Source organism: Chiloscyllium plagiosum, chromosome 31 (genome assembly GCF_004010195.1).
Source record: "Chiloscyllium plagiosum isolate BGI_BamShark_2017 chromosome 31, ASM401019v2, whole genome shotgun sequence".
Classification (NCBI taxonomy): Eukaryota; Metazoa; Chordata; class Chondrichthyes; order Orectolobiformes; family Hemiscylliidae; genus Chiloscyllium; species Chiloscyllium plagiosum.
In genome coordinates, this window is record NC_057740.1 from 29,981,274 (window position 1) to 29,995,232 (window position 13,959).

A 13,959-nucleotide genomic window follows, 5' to 3' on the forward strand; every position below is an offset into this window, starting at 1 on the left:
GTATTGGAATTGGTCCTCCTGGGAGCAGATGCGGTGGAGGCGAAGGAATTGAGAATATGGGATGGCGTTTTTACAGAGGGTAGGGTGGGAGGAGGTGTAATCTAGGTAGCTGTGGGAGTCGGTCGGTTTATAGTAAATATCCGTGTTGAGTCGGTTGTCCGAGATAGAAATGGAGAGGTCTAGGAAGGAGAGGGTGGAGTCTTAGACGGCCCAGGTAAATTTGAGATCAGGGTGGAAGGTGTTAGTAAAGTGGATGAACTGTTCAATCTCCTCGTGGGAGCACGAGGTAGCGCCGATACAGTCATTGAGTAGCGGAGGAAAAGGTGGGGGGTGGTGCCAGTGTAGCTGGACTGTTCCACATATCCGACGAAGAGGCAGGCAATATTGTCCTTTATTGTGTGTTCTGTCCTGTTTCTCTTGCAGAGGGGTTTTGTCACAGTAGTGTTGAGGTGTCTCCCCCAGGGCAGGCAGTTTGTAAATAGCTTTGGGTTTCTCCCAGGGTGTTTTTATTAACAAAAAATTATGTGGGTGGAGTCAGGCTCTCACAGACCCAGAGGACTTTGCTTTTGCTTTCATTTTTTTTGTTAGCTAGCTGCTAGAGCAGACGGCTAGAGTTCTCTGTGCTGCTACATTGAAGACATAAACGAGAATTTTCCTCTTAGAAATCAGAAGGGACAGATTGTTCATTTCTACTAGTCCGGAGAGAGACAGCGTGAGAATAACAACTGTTTTGCTGCATTGTATTTTGACAAAGGACATGTTTATGAGATGCTGCCTATATTACAACAGTTGATGATTAGTGCTTAAATAATACATTGTCTTGTTAAGTACTTCAATGGAGTAAACTTATAACTTCTTCATTTTGTTGCATTTTAGTTGCAATGTAAGAATAAAGTGTGTCTTGACTAAAAGATTATTGGTGAACACAGTGCCTTACATTTAACTTTAAAATGAAGTAAAAGTTAGGTTTTAGGCTATCTCTACAATATATCTTGGGGAAGGCTAGTCTGATCTCTAACACATGATGAGTAGATGGCTAGGGTTTAGGTTGCCAGTCACATTCACCTTATAGTGCGTAGAACTGACGGAATCCCAGCACATATATGGACTAGTGAATGTAGGCTCTCAAAACATAGTAGTTCAGAGCCTTTGGCAGATTTTTCAATTAATTTAAACCAACCTTTAATCCTTATTCTCCAGGAATCTTATGTAAGTTTGATTTTTTTTTATTCATGCAAGGGATGAGAGTGTAACTAGCTAGGCCACGTTTATTGCCCATCCCAAATGTTCTAGAGGGCAGGTAAAAGTCATCACAATGCTATGTGTCTGGAGTCACATGTAGGATGGACATTAGTGAATCAGATGGATTGTTTTGATAATTGACAATGAATTCATGGTCAATAGACTCATAATTCCAGAATTTTTATGAAATTCAAATTCCACCACCTGCCATGGCAGAATTCAAACCCAGTTTCCAAAATGTTACCTGGATCTCTGGATGAACAGTCCAGCCATAATACCACTGGACCATTGCCTTCCCCTGAGTTCAAAAGCCGGGACTCTTTACATTAATATTAAGTATTAGTCGAGATTTTACCAAACTTAATGAGATTTGCTACTCTGACTTCTTTTTGAATTTAAAGAAATCTGTCCAAGTAGCAAGTTGCATTTGACAATGTAAATATGAACATATGTTACTTGAATAACTTCAAAATTGTAACCAATGTTAAATTGCCTTTCTCTGTGATGTTGCAGTCATTCCTGATGTTTCGAGATGCTGTATTGTTTTATCTAGTACAGCAAGCTGCAGTATTTCAAGCTGGACTCATTAAGTCTGCTGTGGACTTCCCTCATACTCTTCAATTATGCTTGTACCTTTAGGGAGTCAGGAAGTGAGTTACTCACTTCAGAATACCTAACCTCTGAACTGCTTTTATGGCTACAGCACTTATGTGACTGGTCTATTTAAGGTTTCGATCAATGGTGACCCTCAGGGCAGAAATGCAAATTGCATTGGATATCAAATAAAGATTATTTCTTGGTGAAAATGACATTGCCTTGCACTTGTGTGGTATGGATGTTAGTGCTCACTTATCTACCCAAGCAATGGTATTGCATGCAGGTAACATTGTTTCTGTGTCTGATCTACAAATGGTACTAAACATTGTAGTAATCAGCATGCATACTCACTTTTGGCATTATGATGGAGGGAAAGTCATTGATAAAACAGTTGAAGATGTTAGGTTGTGGACTACCCTGATGGACATTCTGTGATTTTTCTGGAGCTGAGATGATTAGTCTCCAACAACCACAACCAATGTTTAAAAAAACCTGAGCTTATCTACTCCAAATGTGTTTCATTTTATAATGTCAGGATGTTCATCCATGCTGATTAGACAAGCCCAGGTTCATTTCTTGATCTATGAAGAATTAAATGATCTCATCCAGTGTAAGGTCAGAACATGTAATTGGCTTGGTTTAGGAAGAAAATTAGCAAATGTTTCTACTCCTGAATATATATTTTTGATGTTTATCTAAACTGAAGACAGCTCCTGATTTGGCAGTAATTCCCCCTACAGTGGAGTAGCTTACCTGCCATTAATAAGTAGGCTTACGCAAATAGGAAGTAAGCCTATCTATGAAATTATAAAAATTTAAGACAGACTAGAGATTCATCCCATCTTCACTTGACTCAGAACAGAAAACCAGTTCTTCACTGAGTAATGCACACACATACATACACATGGACGTGCGTGCACAGACAGACACATACCTACCCCATATCCTTACAGGCTCTTGAACTGCCTAAGATTTTGGTCTACACTATTCATGCTGGCAGTTTGCTCAGTGCTAATTAGTCAATGTCTTTTCAATTTGATTGGAACAAAAGATGCTCTAAAGGCTAACATTTTATATAGTAATGGCTAAATATTTTTAATAACCCTATTTTCATGTTTATAAAAAGTTAAAGTGATATGTGGTTAGCTTTTTCTTGCTTGTCTTGGTTAAGTGCTATAAACATCTTATGATTTGGAGATGCCGGTGTTGGACTACGGTGTACAAAGTTAAAAGTCACACAACACCAGGTTATAGTCCAACAGGTTTAATTGGAAGCACTAGCTTTCGGACGCCACTCCTTCATCAGGTGGTTGTGGAGGACACAGTTGTAAGACACACAATATGAACTTGTACTCCAAGGTCTCTTTGTTCAGCAACACTCCCTAGGACCTTACCATTAAGTGTATAAGTCCTGCTAAGATTTGCTTTCCCAAAATGCAGCACCTCGCATTTATCTGAATTAAACTCCAGCTGCCACTTCTCAGCCCATTGGCCCATCTGGTCAAGATCCTGTTGTAATCTGAGGTAATCTTCTTCACTGTCCACTGCACCTCCAATTTTGGTGTCATCTGCAAACTTACTGACTGTATCTCTGCTCACATCCAAATCATTTATGTAAATGACAAAAAGTTATGGACCCAGCACTAATCCTTGTGGCACTCCACTGGTCACAGGCCTCCAGTCTGAAAAACAAGCCACCACCAACCTCTGTATTCTGTGTCTTACAATTGAGTCCTCCACAACCACCTGATGAAGAAGCGGCACTCCGAAAGCTAATGTTTCCAATTAAACCTGTTGGACTATAACCTAGTATTGTGTGATTTTTTAAGTATAAACATCTTAGATTGCATGAGGTCTCGTTCTATCTCGTCTGTATCCTTTTATCTAGGCAATTTAATAATACTGACTAGATTTCAAGGACATGTAAATGTGAAGGATAGCGATGTAGTCAGTTCACAAGGGAAGAATAATTTGAATGGGAAAGCAGCCATCAGTCTAGCTTTTCATAATGCTGAAAATGACGTGACCAATCGATATATGTATACTATTTGAGAGTAGGTGTAAGTGCATGTTTTCATCCTGCTAGATCAACAAAGTAGTTATTTAATGCTTATATAACAAAGCCATATTCAGGAAGGCCACAATATTAAATAGCAAAATAAAGCAGAAAAATTAAAAGGTTGAAACATCGTCTAATTTATTAAACTGTTTTAACTCTGCTTTATATTGCAAGTTCTCAGTGTGTGCCTTTTAAATTCTTCCCTGATTGTATTATCTTTTTTTGTCTCCTGTATTGTCACATGACCCAGATTTTTCTCCCAGCAATGAAGGAGCCCTGGTTGCTGTTCACCTCATTAATCGCTGCCTGTACATTTTTTTTGCAAGTATCAGTGTAGATTGCTTCTATTTTAACATCTGAACCAGTACATGTCTTCTATAAACGAATCTTTGACATCTCAGCATTATCAATGTTATCACAATCAGATGGGAAATTCCTTCAGCAGCAGACTCAAGGCAGCTAAATTCATAAATCCTGATTGGATTTAAATCACATGCAGAATGCAAATTAAAGATCTGAAAAGATGGGATTGAGAAGGAGAGATAAAGAGCCAAACAAAAGTATTTTTAAAATATTTCCAGAACTTGTAAAGTTAAGCTGTTATGTCAGAGATTGTTTGTTTGTCTCTTGGGGTAGAGCGGTAGAATGCAACTGACTGGATTGCACAATAGAGCGCTAGCTTAGAATAGGCAAAAGTGAGGACTGCAGATGCTGGAAACCAGAGTCTCGATTAGAGTGGAAAAGCACAGCAGGTCAGGCAGCATCTGAGGAGCAGGAAGATCGACATTTCAGGCAAAAGCCCTTCATCAGGAATAGAGGCAGGAAGCCTCCAGGGTGGAGAGATAAATGGGTGTGGGTGGGGCTGGGGAGAAGGTAACAAAGAGTACAGTAGGTGAATGAGGGTGGGGATGGAGGTGATAGGTCAGAGGGGAGGATGGAGCGGATAGGTGGGAAGGGAGATTGACAGGTGGGACAGGTCATGAGGACGGTGCTGAACTGTAAGTTAGGAACTGGGGTAAGGTGGGGGGGAGGGGAAATGAGAAAACTGGTGAAGTCCATATTGATGCCCTGAGGTTGAAGTGTTGAGGCGGAAGATGAGGCATTCTTCCTCAAGGCGTCAGGTGGTGAGGGAGCGGCAGTGGAGGAGGCCCAGGACCTACATGTCCTAATATGCAAACTCCACACGGACAGTCACCCTGGGCTGGAATTGAACCTGGGTCCCTGGCGCTGAGAGGTAGCATTGCTAACCACTGAGCCACTGTGTTTTCCTGCTCCACGGATGCTGCCTGACTGCTAGCTTAGAATGGATAGGCTAAATTGCCTCCTTTTCTCCCATGAATGTATCTTTAACTATTACTTACTATTCTATTAAAAATTCATTTACTCCTGAATAGACCAGGCTTAACATTTTTCTGACCAACTTCATAGGGAACTAGTTGGTGAGTGCTCAATGTTAACACCATTACAGCAATTTATTTGCTGAGTCCATTGGCAAAAGCAGTTTCAGTGCAGCTCTTAAAGTGGAACAGGTTATCGAGCATTTAACTACATATGTGCTCAATCCAGATGTTCCCCCTTATAATGCTAAGTGCTATTAGTCTTGCATTATTCCTTTTGCAAAATTTGAGCCAATATTGTAAATTATTTCCTCCCTATCAAGAAGCAATGTTTCAGCATTGTTCAGCTGTGATTTTCCACTGTGCTAAATGCAAATCTGGGTAAGTGCCCAGATTTTTATCAAGCCAAAGTGGTATGAGCAAACTAACGAAACAGACTCCATGAATTTCATGTTGACTTCACACAAATATCTTGTGGCTGATTTTGTAAATCTAATCTGTGATCTTTGTATATGTGAGATAAATGATTGCTAACATTTAACTTTATGCTTGTCACAGTTTTATTTGTGGGCCACTGCAGTGACATTTATAATTGCTAAATATGAAAAGAATGCATACACAATGGTTTCAGTCCTCATCATTTAGTTGCTTAAGAGGAACATCTGGACAGGAGGCTCAGCAGAGCACAGTTCATAAATATGAGTTGAGACTGACATCTTTGTTGTTTGATCGGTTAGGTAATGTTATGAGCACTGGAAGGTGCGATCTGTCCAGGGAAACCTGTAAATTGCAGATTCCTTAGGGACTGACAACAACTATCCTTTTTTTGCTGGTATCTTTATTTCCAGAAGGGTCATTATTTGTACTCTAAATATTTTTACTAGCAATCTAAAAGCCAGCTGTAATTATGATCACCTATTCAACTGCAGCAAAAGTATGGGTACATCTATTACACAACAGTGTTCACTTCAGTTTTGTAGTCATTTCAAACTCTTCTGGCTTGGATGGGACTGCACCTTAGTAAAGAACACGCTTTCCGTTCTGCTTGCCAGCTTATGGCAGAATAATAAAAGGGACGGATGATATATTGAAGTTTACAAAGGCAAGTCTCAAACTAGGCTGAGAGCATTTAGGAAAAAGAGCACAAGTTGGGCAAGTTATGTGCAACAGTGAAATTGAAGTTTTCTGGTTATGCAGTGGGACTGTTGGAAAATTGACTAATAGTTGTGAGAAACGTGGAGAACCCAAGACAGCAGTCTTACTTTCACATTGTAAATCCAAAGCTCCTCAAAGAACCTGATCCCTTATCAGAAGTCAAGGAAAAGGAATCCTTGGTAGGATCAAGGAGGAAAGGATTGTGTGGATTTTGCTTGCCACAAAAGGCTATTCAGTTCATGCTTGCAGGTTAGTGCACAGCGGCAGCCAGGTCTGCAAAAGAAACAGTTCTTATCAAAGGAGGGAATTCTTTAACCAGTATCCAAAGCAGCATTCGATTTCAGAGACAGAGAGTTTCTTTGCCACTAAGGATTCTAGTTAAAGAGCTTCCCTGGATGCAAAAACCATTGCTTAAACAAAATGCACTAAACAATATGCACCTACATATATTCACTGTACCAAAGTGAAAGAAAATGTAGGGGCAGAAATGAATTAAGCTGTAACAGGAAGTTGTGGTTATCCTGAATCCATGAAAAATGCATAAGCATCTGTTTTACGACAGTGTGTCTTATGTTTTAAAACTTAAAAGGTTTTGGTGTACTGAAGGCTGTCCATAGAAATTTGAGTGTCTCATAGCTCCATGCTGTACATGTTTTACCGTGCAACTTATTGGGATATCTCAAGTGTTTTTTACAGGTGTGATTTCATAGGTTTCATATTTTTGAAATTCCATTTTGGCTGAATAAATGAACCGACCCAGGCAGTGATGCTGGGATATTGTATTGGCTGATTCTATGTTGCTGACATTAGCTTCTGTTGGCACAAAGTTAGCAGTCAATTCACTTGGGCCTGTGTAATTTACGCTGATATTTTCTGGAGGTCCTAATCCTGTAAGGAGTTTAAACCAAACATTTAAGATGCTGTTGTGCAATGTGTTCAAGAACATTCATGAGCAGTTAGCTTATTGAAATGATACAAGCGTCAAAATCCCTTTTTTAAAAAGCCTACTAATTACAGAAAATTCTTGCCAGCAGAAGGTGCATGAACAAGAATTTCTATCACACCGACGGCATTTTAAGAAGATACGAAGTAGTACTATGGCCTTTATTAAGTACTGTATGTGTTTACGTAAAAGTCGATTTTCTAAGACTAGACTTTTTGGGATTTGGCTTTTAATGAGAAATATTTTTGGAGAGGTTGAAGTCCACTCTGTCTCATAATCTCACTATTGCAGCTGCCACATCGGAGACTTGCTGCCAATCCCATAGCACTAATGGAGCCAAAAGTGTTTTTATTTATGAATAATTGATCACTTCTCTGCCAACAGACATTAACTCTGCACTCTGAATTAGACCATCAAAAGCAAAAGTCGTATATTGAGATTCACTACGGAAAATAATACTTAGCAACACAGCAGCGCTGAACCTGTATTAATATCCATAAAATCACCATTCTCCTTGTCTTCAGAACCAAATAACTCATGCCATTCTACTGCTTGAATGATATCATCACATGGATCATCAATATTATCTTCATTAGCATTCACAACATCATCTTCTGTACCATCGCGTATATTGGAACGCCATGTTTCTTGAATGATTTGATGACAATCTCCATTCTGATTGCATGCCTTTCCTGAAAACCCACTCACCTGAGTTTGTTAATGTTGGAGCCCATACATTGCCTGTTGTATATTTTACCATACAAGTTATTGGGATGTCTCAAATATCTTCTCTTCAATATCTGTTTTGTTTCGGAGAGATCTGTGACGTTGAACTTTTGAGCTCTGTGTGAATTGCACAGCATGGTTTTAATTTAAGAATTATATGAAAAAGAGTAAATGGTTATATCACTGTCTCTGGTTGTCATAACACAATTAAAACGTGTTTCTTCTTTTAGAATTTTAAAACATAGCAATGAAGTAGCATTATGAATTGTAATATTTTCTGTTTAATTGAGCATTTCATTTTTTATGACTATCAGTCACATAGGGGAAGAAAAATGCTTGACAGTGTATGAAATCTGTGTTACAAGCATGAAGACCTATGGCCAAATGGAGTGGGTAAAGCAATGATTAATTACTGCTTGAACCGTTACCCTTAGTCATGAAAGAGAGCAATAAAACACTTCAATACTGTGCTGTTTTGACATTGCCATCGGTATTTGATACAAAATCAACTGATGACCTATTTTAAAAGAAAATCTTTATTTATGTTTGTAATTTAAGAGCACTTATTTTAAGAATATGACTGATTATAAATACACCTCTTGAAGGTGACTTCTGTTAAGTGGAATAGATTAGAATAAAGTTAAAACTTGCAATAATACTGAAATGATTACACCAATTCCAATTCTAGTGATTGCACCAATATCCTTGTTGCTACTATAGTTCATGAATGAATAATGTGAAGTGATAAAGTATTTTGACAATTATATTGTTATCAATAAACGATAATATATTTTGTGAAATCAGAGCAACAAACATTTCTTGTCTGCTGCAATTTGGATACAAAAAAAGTATTGTTAACGTTTGTGTTACCATATAGAAATCGTTTGTTTTTCAGCTATTCAGCCCCTCCACTCAAACTCACCTCCTTTCTTGTCAAGCCATTGATTTATTTGGATATAGTTTCTCTCCAGTACTTTACTCATATTGCCATTTTTGCGACCACTAAATCATTGCAGGATTGAGAGATGTTCATTGTTTCCAACTTATAAATAATGTAATTCTACCTTTTTAATTTATTTTCTGATCTCTCACTCCTCATCCCTTTCTGCCTCCAACTTGACTGAAGTCTGGATGAGAGAGCATCTCAGCCTGAGGCATCCTGTCAGTGACAAGGCTAGGACGGAACTGTAAGTCAGTCTTGTGCCAGCCCAGAGTCACTCATCCCACTAGAGGGGTGCACGCTCCTTTTAGCCATTCAGTGGAATAAAGGAGGCATGCAGACAATGTGGGAGGTATGCAGAGCCCCAACTTTCTGCAGACCTGATACAGTGATGTGGAGGTTGGGAACAGAGAGAATGTGGAGCAATGAAGCCTGATTATCCAAGAGGTTAGGCAGGAAAAGAGGTGTAGGGTCTGCTATCTAAGAAAGGGGGATTTTGGGAAGAAGGGTTGCTCAGTTGTGAGAGGAGTGGGTTGGGAAGAGTGGCTGCTGTTCTAACTGAAAGAGGCGAAGGAATATTGAGCAGAGGGGCTTAGTTGAATCTTCTCCCATTAGGAAAAATGGAGAGCATGACTGAAACTTCTATATGAAGCAATAATGTTTTCGTGAAATATTTTAAAACCAAAATTTGTGTATTTATATTTTACTTATGTTAGAAAATGTTACTGTAGTAATTTTTCTTTGTTTTTTGGTGTCTGGGTTATGTTCATTTTCAAGAGTGTTTTTTAATATTAATTCGTGGAATGTGACATGACTGGACATGTCAGCATTTATTGCCTATCTCTAATTGGCCTTGAAAATGTGACAGTGGATTAAAATGTGGTTGGACAGCACTGTTGTTTTCCTTTGCTATGCTTTATATGTACATAATCTAGCAAGGTCATGTTCTTTTATTAGCAGGGACTTCATCCTGTATAGCTTGCACAAATGCTGAAGTACTTGAGATCACTTTGGTGATTTGATACAAAGGGAAACTAATGTTTCAAACAACTTGAAGCCCAACAATTCTAGCTATTCACCTAATGGCCAAGAAACATTTGCTTTCCCAGCAGATTATGAAAAGTATTATACAGCAAACTCCTCATTATCTGACAAATATGGGGAATGGTAGGTGTGTCAGTTCTGTGAAGTTACTGATAGCACAAGAAATATTATGAACATGTGTGCATCAGCAGTTCGTGCACCAAGTTCAGATTGTTTTTGAAGAAACAGTATAAAAATGGTATATTTCCTTTGAAATTTTTTGCCAGTTGCGTAAGAATTCTGGATGCTTCGGTACTGGATATTGGAAGGTTTTCTATAATTACATAATACCTTGTCACAAAATAAATCTCAGATCTTTTTATCTTTAGCTGCTCTCATCCTTGTCACTGGATGTAACAGGGGAAAGTGAAGACTGCAGATGCTGGAGATCAGAGTCGAGAGTGTAGTGCTGGAAAAGCACAGCATCCGAGGAGCAGGTGAATCTGCTCCTCAGATGCTGCCTGACCTGCTGTGCATTTCCAGAACCCCACACTCAACACTGGATCTAACATTTGGGAACTGGGAGTACAATAAATTTCTTTATCACCAACAATGTATGACTGTTGTGATGGATGATGTCAATCTATTAGCACGCACCAGAAATCAAATTTAAATTCTTATGTTCTGTATTGTTTTGTGACGCAACAGGCTAATATAGAATTGAATACATGCAGAATGCAGACCAATTTCTCACATGCAGGTTCAATTCTGAGTTGACATAACAAATAGAAATTTGTAATGTTGCTTTAATGAAGTTTAGCAATTCACAATTTAATGCATTTTTAAACGCAATAGTCTTTTGGTAATATTTAAAATTCAAACAAATGGCATATGTAAAGCATTGAAATTTGAGTTAATAGAATATAATTGTCACAATCAAGAATTTTTATTTTATTTTGTTAAGATGGGTGAAATTATTAAATTATTCTTTTACAGCTCAGAAGCAACCTTCAGAATTTGAATTTGCAAATAAGTCATGATGCAACTCAGTAAGTATTTCACCAATTTTGTCACTAACTTTTGTCTAAGAGAGTAACTTCATTGTTGTTAAAAATTAAGAGGTCTTGTGTTTGGCTCAGATTGAGTGGGAAATTGAGGCTGATGTCGTAGTATACTAAATTATATTGTAACCTTTGCAAGCATTACACAAGTTAGCACTTTTAGTCAAAGATAAGCAGAATTATGTTTTTTATCTCAGTTTTAGAAATAGGATTTAAAGTGTTTAATATAGAAGAAAGGTAAATTATCATTAACTAATGACCAACAATGTACATAAAATTTTCAGTTTACCCTTTTGCTTATGTAATAGATATCACAATACTTGCCTAATATTTGGCTTTCATGCCAAGGACCATTACCTAGTTAATTCTAATAGATTTATGTACACAATGCTGTTAGCTGTATAGACTTATCTTAACTTAATTTAAGCAAATACTGAATGGTTCCACCAGTTCAGTGTTTTAGTTGGCATATATTTTTAATGTAACCCACAAAGGTACTCTGTGATTTGATAAAACAACAAATAGTTGTTGAAGCCCTTGAATAAAAGGAATAACTTATAGTGCCTTTAATGTCTCTTATGAAACTTTCTATGGGAACTTCTTGGGATCATTATTAAACTATGTATGGTATGGAATCATATAGGTCATATGGCCAAAGAGTGTACAATGAATTAGTATTTTTTAAAGGAGTGAATACATTAGATAATTTTAATATTTTGTCTAATTCCCTCTGATGTTAATCTGAGTAAAACTTTGATTACTCTTCCATAAATTTGTTTTGTCATTATCTCTCAAATTTCAAGAAAGTCTATACTTCCAGAACCAGCTGAAAGAAGTTAATAAAGCTTTGATCGCTACTTGTTTGTGTATGATAGAACACTGCTGAAAATGTGTTGCTGGAAAAGCGCAGCAGGTCAGGCAGCATCCAGGGAACAGGAGAATCGACGTTTCGGGCATAAGCCCTTCTTCAGGAATGTCAATCATAAGCCTGAAGAAGGGCTTATGCCCGAAACGTCGATTCTCCTGTTCCCTGGATGCTGCCTGACCTGCTGCGCTTTTCCAGCAACACATTTTCAGCTCTGATCTCCAGCATCTGCAGACCTCACTTTCTCCTATCATAGAACACTGCAGTACATAAATGACATTGGAATGAATGAATGATTGGAGTTGTTCTTTGCTTCATGTTAAGTGTAATTCAAGTCAGGTGTCAAGATAATTTGGCTAAAAGAGAGTTATTGCCAGAATAATGATTATACTCAGCAAAAGCAACGTCTTCTTTCAGATTTTGCAAGCATATAGTTAGTATAGAGCAGTATAGTTAGTGAAAGAAAGGGATCTTGCAGAATCTCTTCATTCAGATTCTGCAAGCATCTCCTTTCACTAACCATACTGTCCCGGAGCCTTAACAGCAGAATTATATCATTTTCACAGTGTTGTATCTCTGTTCAATGACAGTAGTTTAATGTTCTCATACAGATTGAATTTTAAACTCATCTTTAAAAATGACATTATATGGTAGCACAAGGTTATAATTGAAGACTTAGTCTTTTTTTTCCTAGCGTTATTTCTCATGTCAGGTTTCCTCCCACAATCCAAAAATGTGCAGGTTAGGTGAATTGGCCATGCTAAGTTATCCATAATTAGAAGTAAACATAGGGTTTGGGTGGGTTACTCTTCGGATGGTTGGTGTGGACATGTTGCGCCGAAGGGTCTGTTTCCATACTGTCGGGAATCTTAAAACAGGTGAGGATAAAGAAACTCAAGGCATTTTCTATTTCCACATGTCTTTCTGTAGTCAGTGTCTCTGCTTTGCTGCCCCCTCGAGGTTCAGTTAAACAAATGAAGCAGTGATTTTACCTTAAATCTGACCAACATTCTCTCACTGGTGGGGGAAAAAAATCATCTTCCAGCAGAAAAGACTGAAAACAGTCCTTAATTGACTACAACTCAGCAGTCACAATGTATGCTATTGGAGAACTGGAAAATGCAATGTATTTTGTTTTTTTAAATCAAACTTTCCAGTGAAGCTCATAGAGCTTCCCAGTCCTCATCAGTTCCTATCATGATGATTTTTGCATTTACTGCCAGGTTTGTTGTCAACAGTACATTGTACAGTGTATTATTGGTGCGAAACAATTTTCTGTTGTGATCTGAACTGATCCTCATGTGAAGCAAAGTAAGATTATTTTGGCTCCAGGCAGTTTCATGTCCATCCAGTGTTAGTTGTGGTGCAATAACTGATTTAAGCTACATTTGTTTCATAAATGCTAAATTGATGCAAAACCACTTCAAACTAATATTAGTACTTTATTGATGTTACAGTGCCAATTTTATATTCTGCTCTCCATCCAAGGGTATCAGTGAAGCATCATCTTGTTATCTCCAGTTCAAGACAGTATGACATGAAACTTCATTGTAGTATCAAACTGAGTCTAGAAAATGTTGATAAATTCTCCCGGGCTTCAGGAAGAACATCTTTGACAATCTCTGTAAGAAAGAAATGCAACTTGGAACTTACACTTTGACATTCCCAGAACCTCTGACATTAGATTGGATTGGGTTTGAACCTTAAGTGGGGTTGCAGGTCAGGAGAGGGAAGCAGTGAGAGTCAGTGAATGGGAGGTTCAGCTAGGGAATGTATCGGGTGCAGCGGATGCAATAAATGATGTGAATTTGTGCACCTCCACAAACATCATTTATTGCATCCTCCACTGCACCCGATGTGGCCTCCTCTATATTGGGGCGACAGGCTGCCTACTTGCGGAAAGTTTCAGAGAGCACCTCTGGGACACCCGGACCAACCAACCCAACCACCCCGTGGCTCAACAGTTCAACTCCCCCTCCCACTCCACCAAGGACATGCAGGTCCTTGGACT

At 38.4% G+C, this 13,959-nt stretch overlaps 1 protein-coding gene across 3 annotated transcripts in view; it reads left to right on the plus strand.

Annotated features, from left to right (window-relative positions):
• polrmt (polymerase (RNA) mitochondrial (DNA directed)) overlaps positions 1-13,959 on the plus strand; it is a 114,700-nt gene that overhangs the window by 89,600 nt on the left and 11,141 nt on the right. For 2 of the 3 annotated variants that reach the window (XM_043721278.1, XM_043721279.1), the window contains one exon: positions 11,019-11,071. In XM_043721278.1, coding sequence (XP_043577213.1) covers positions 11,019-11,071 — 53 coding nt within the window. The other variant, XM_043721280.1, reaches the window with a different exon arrangement.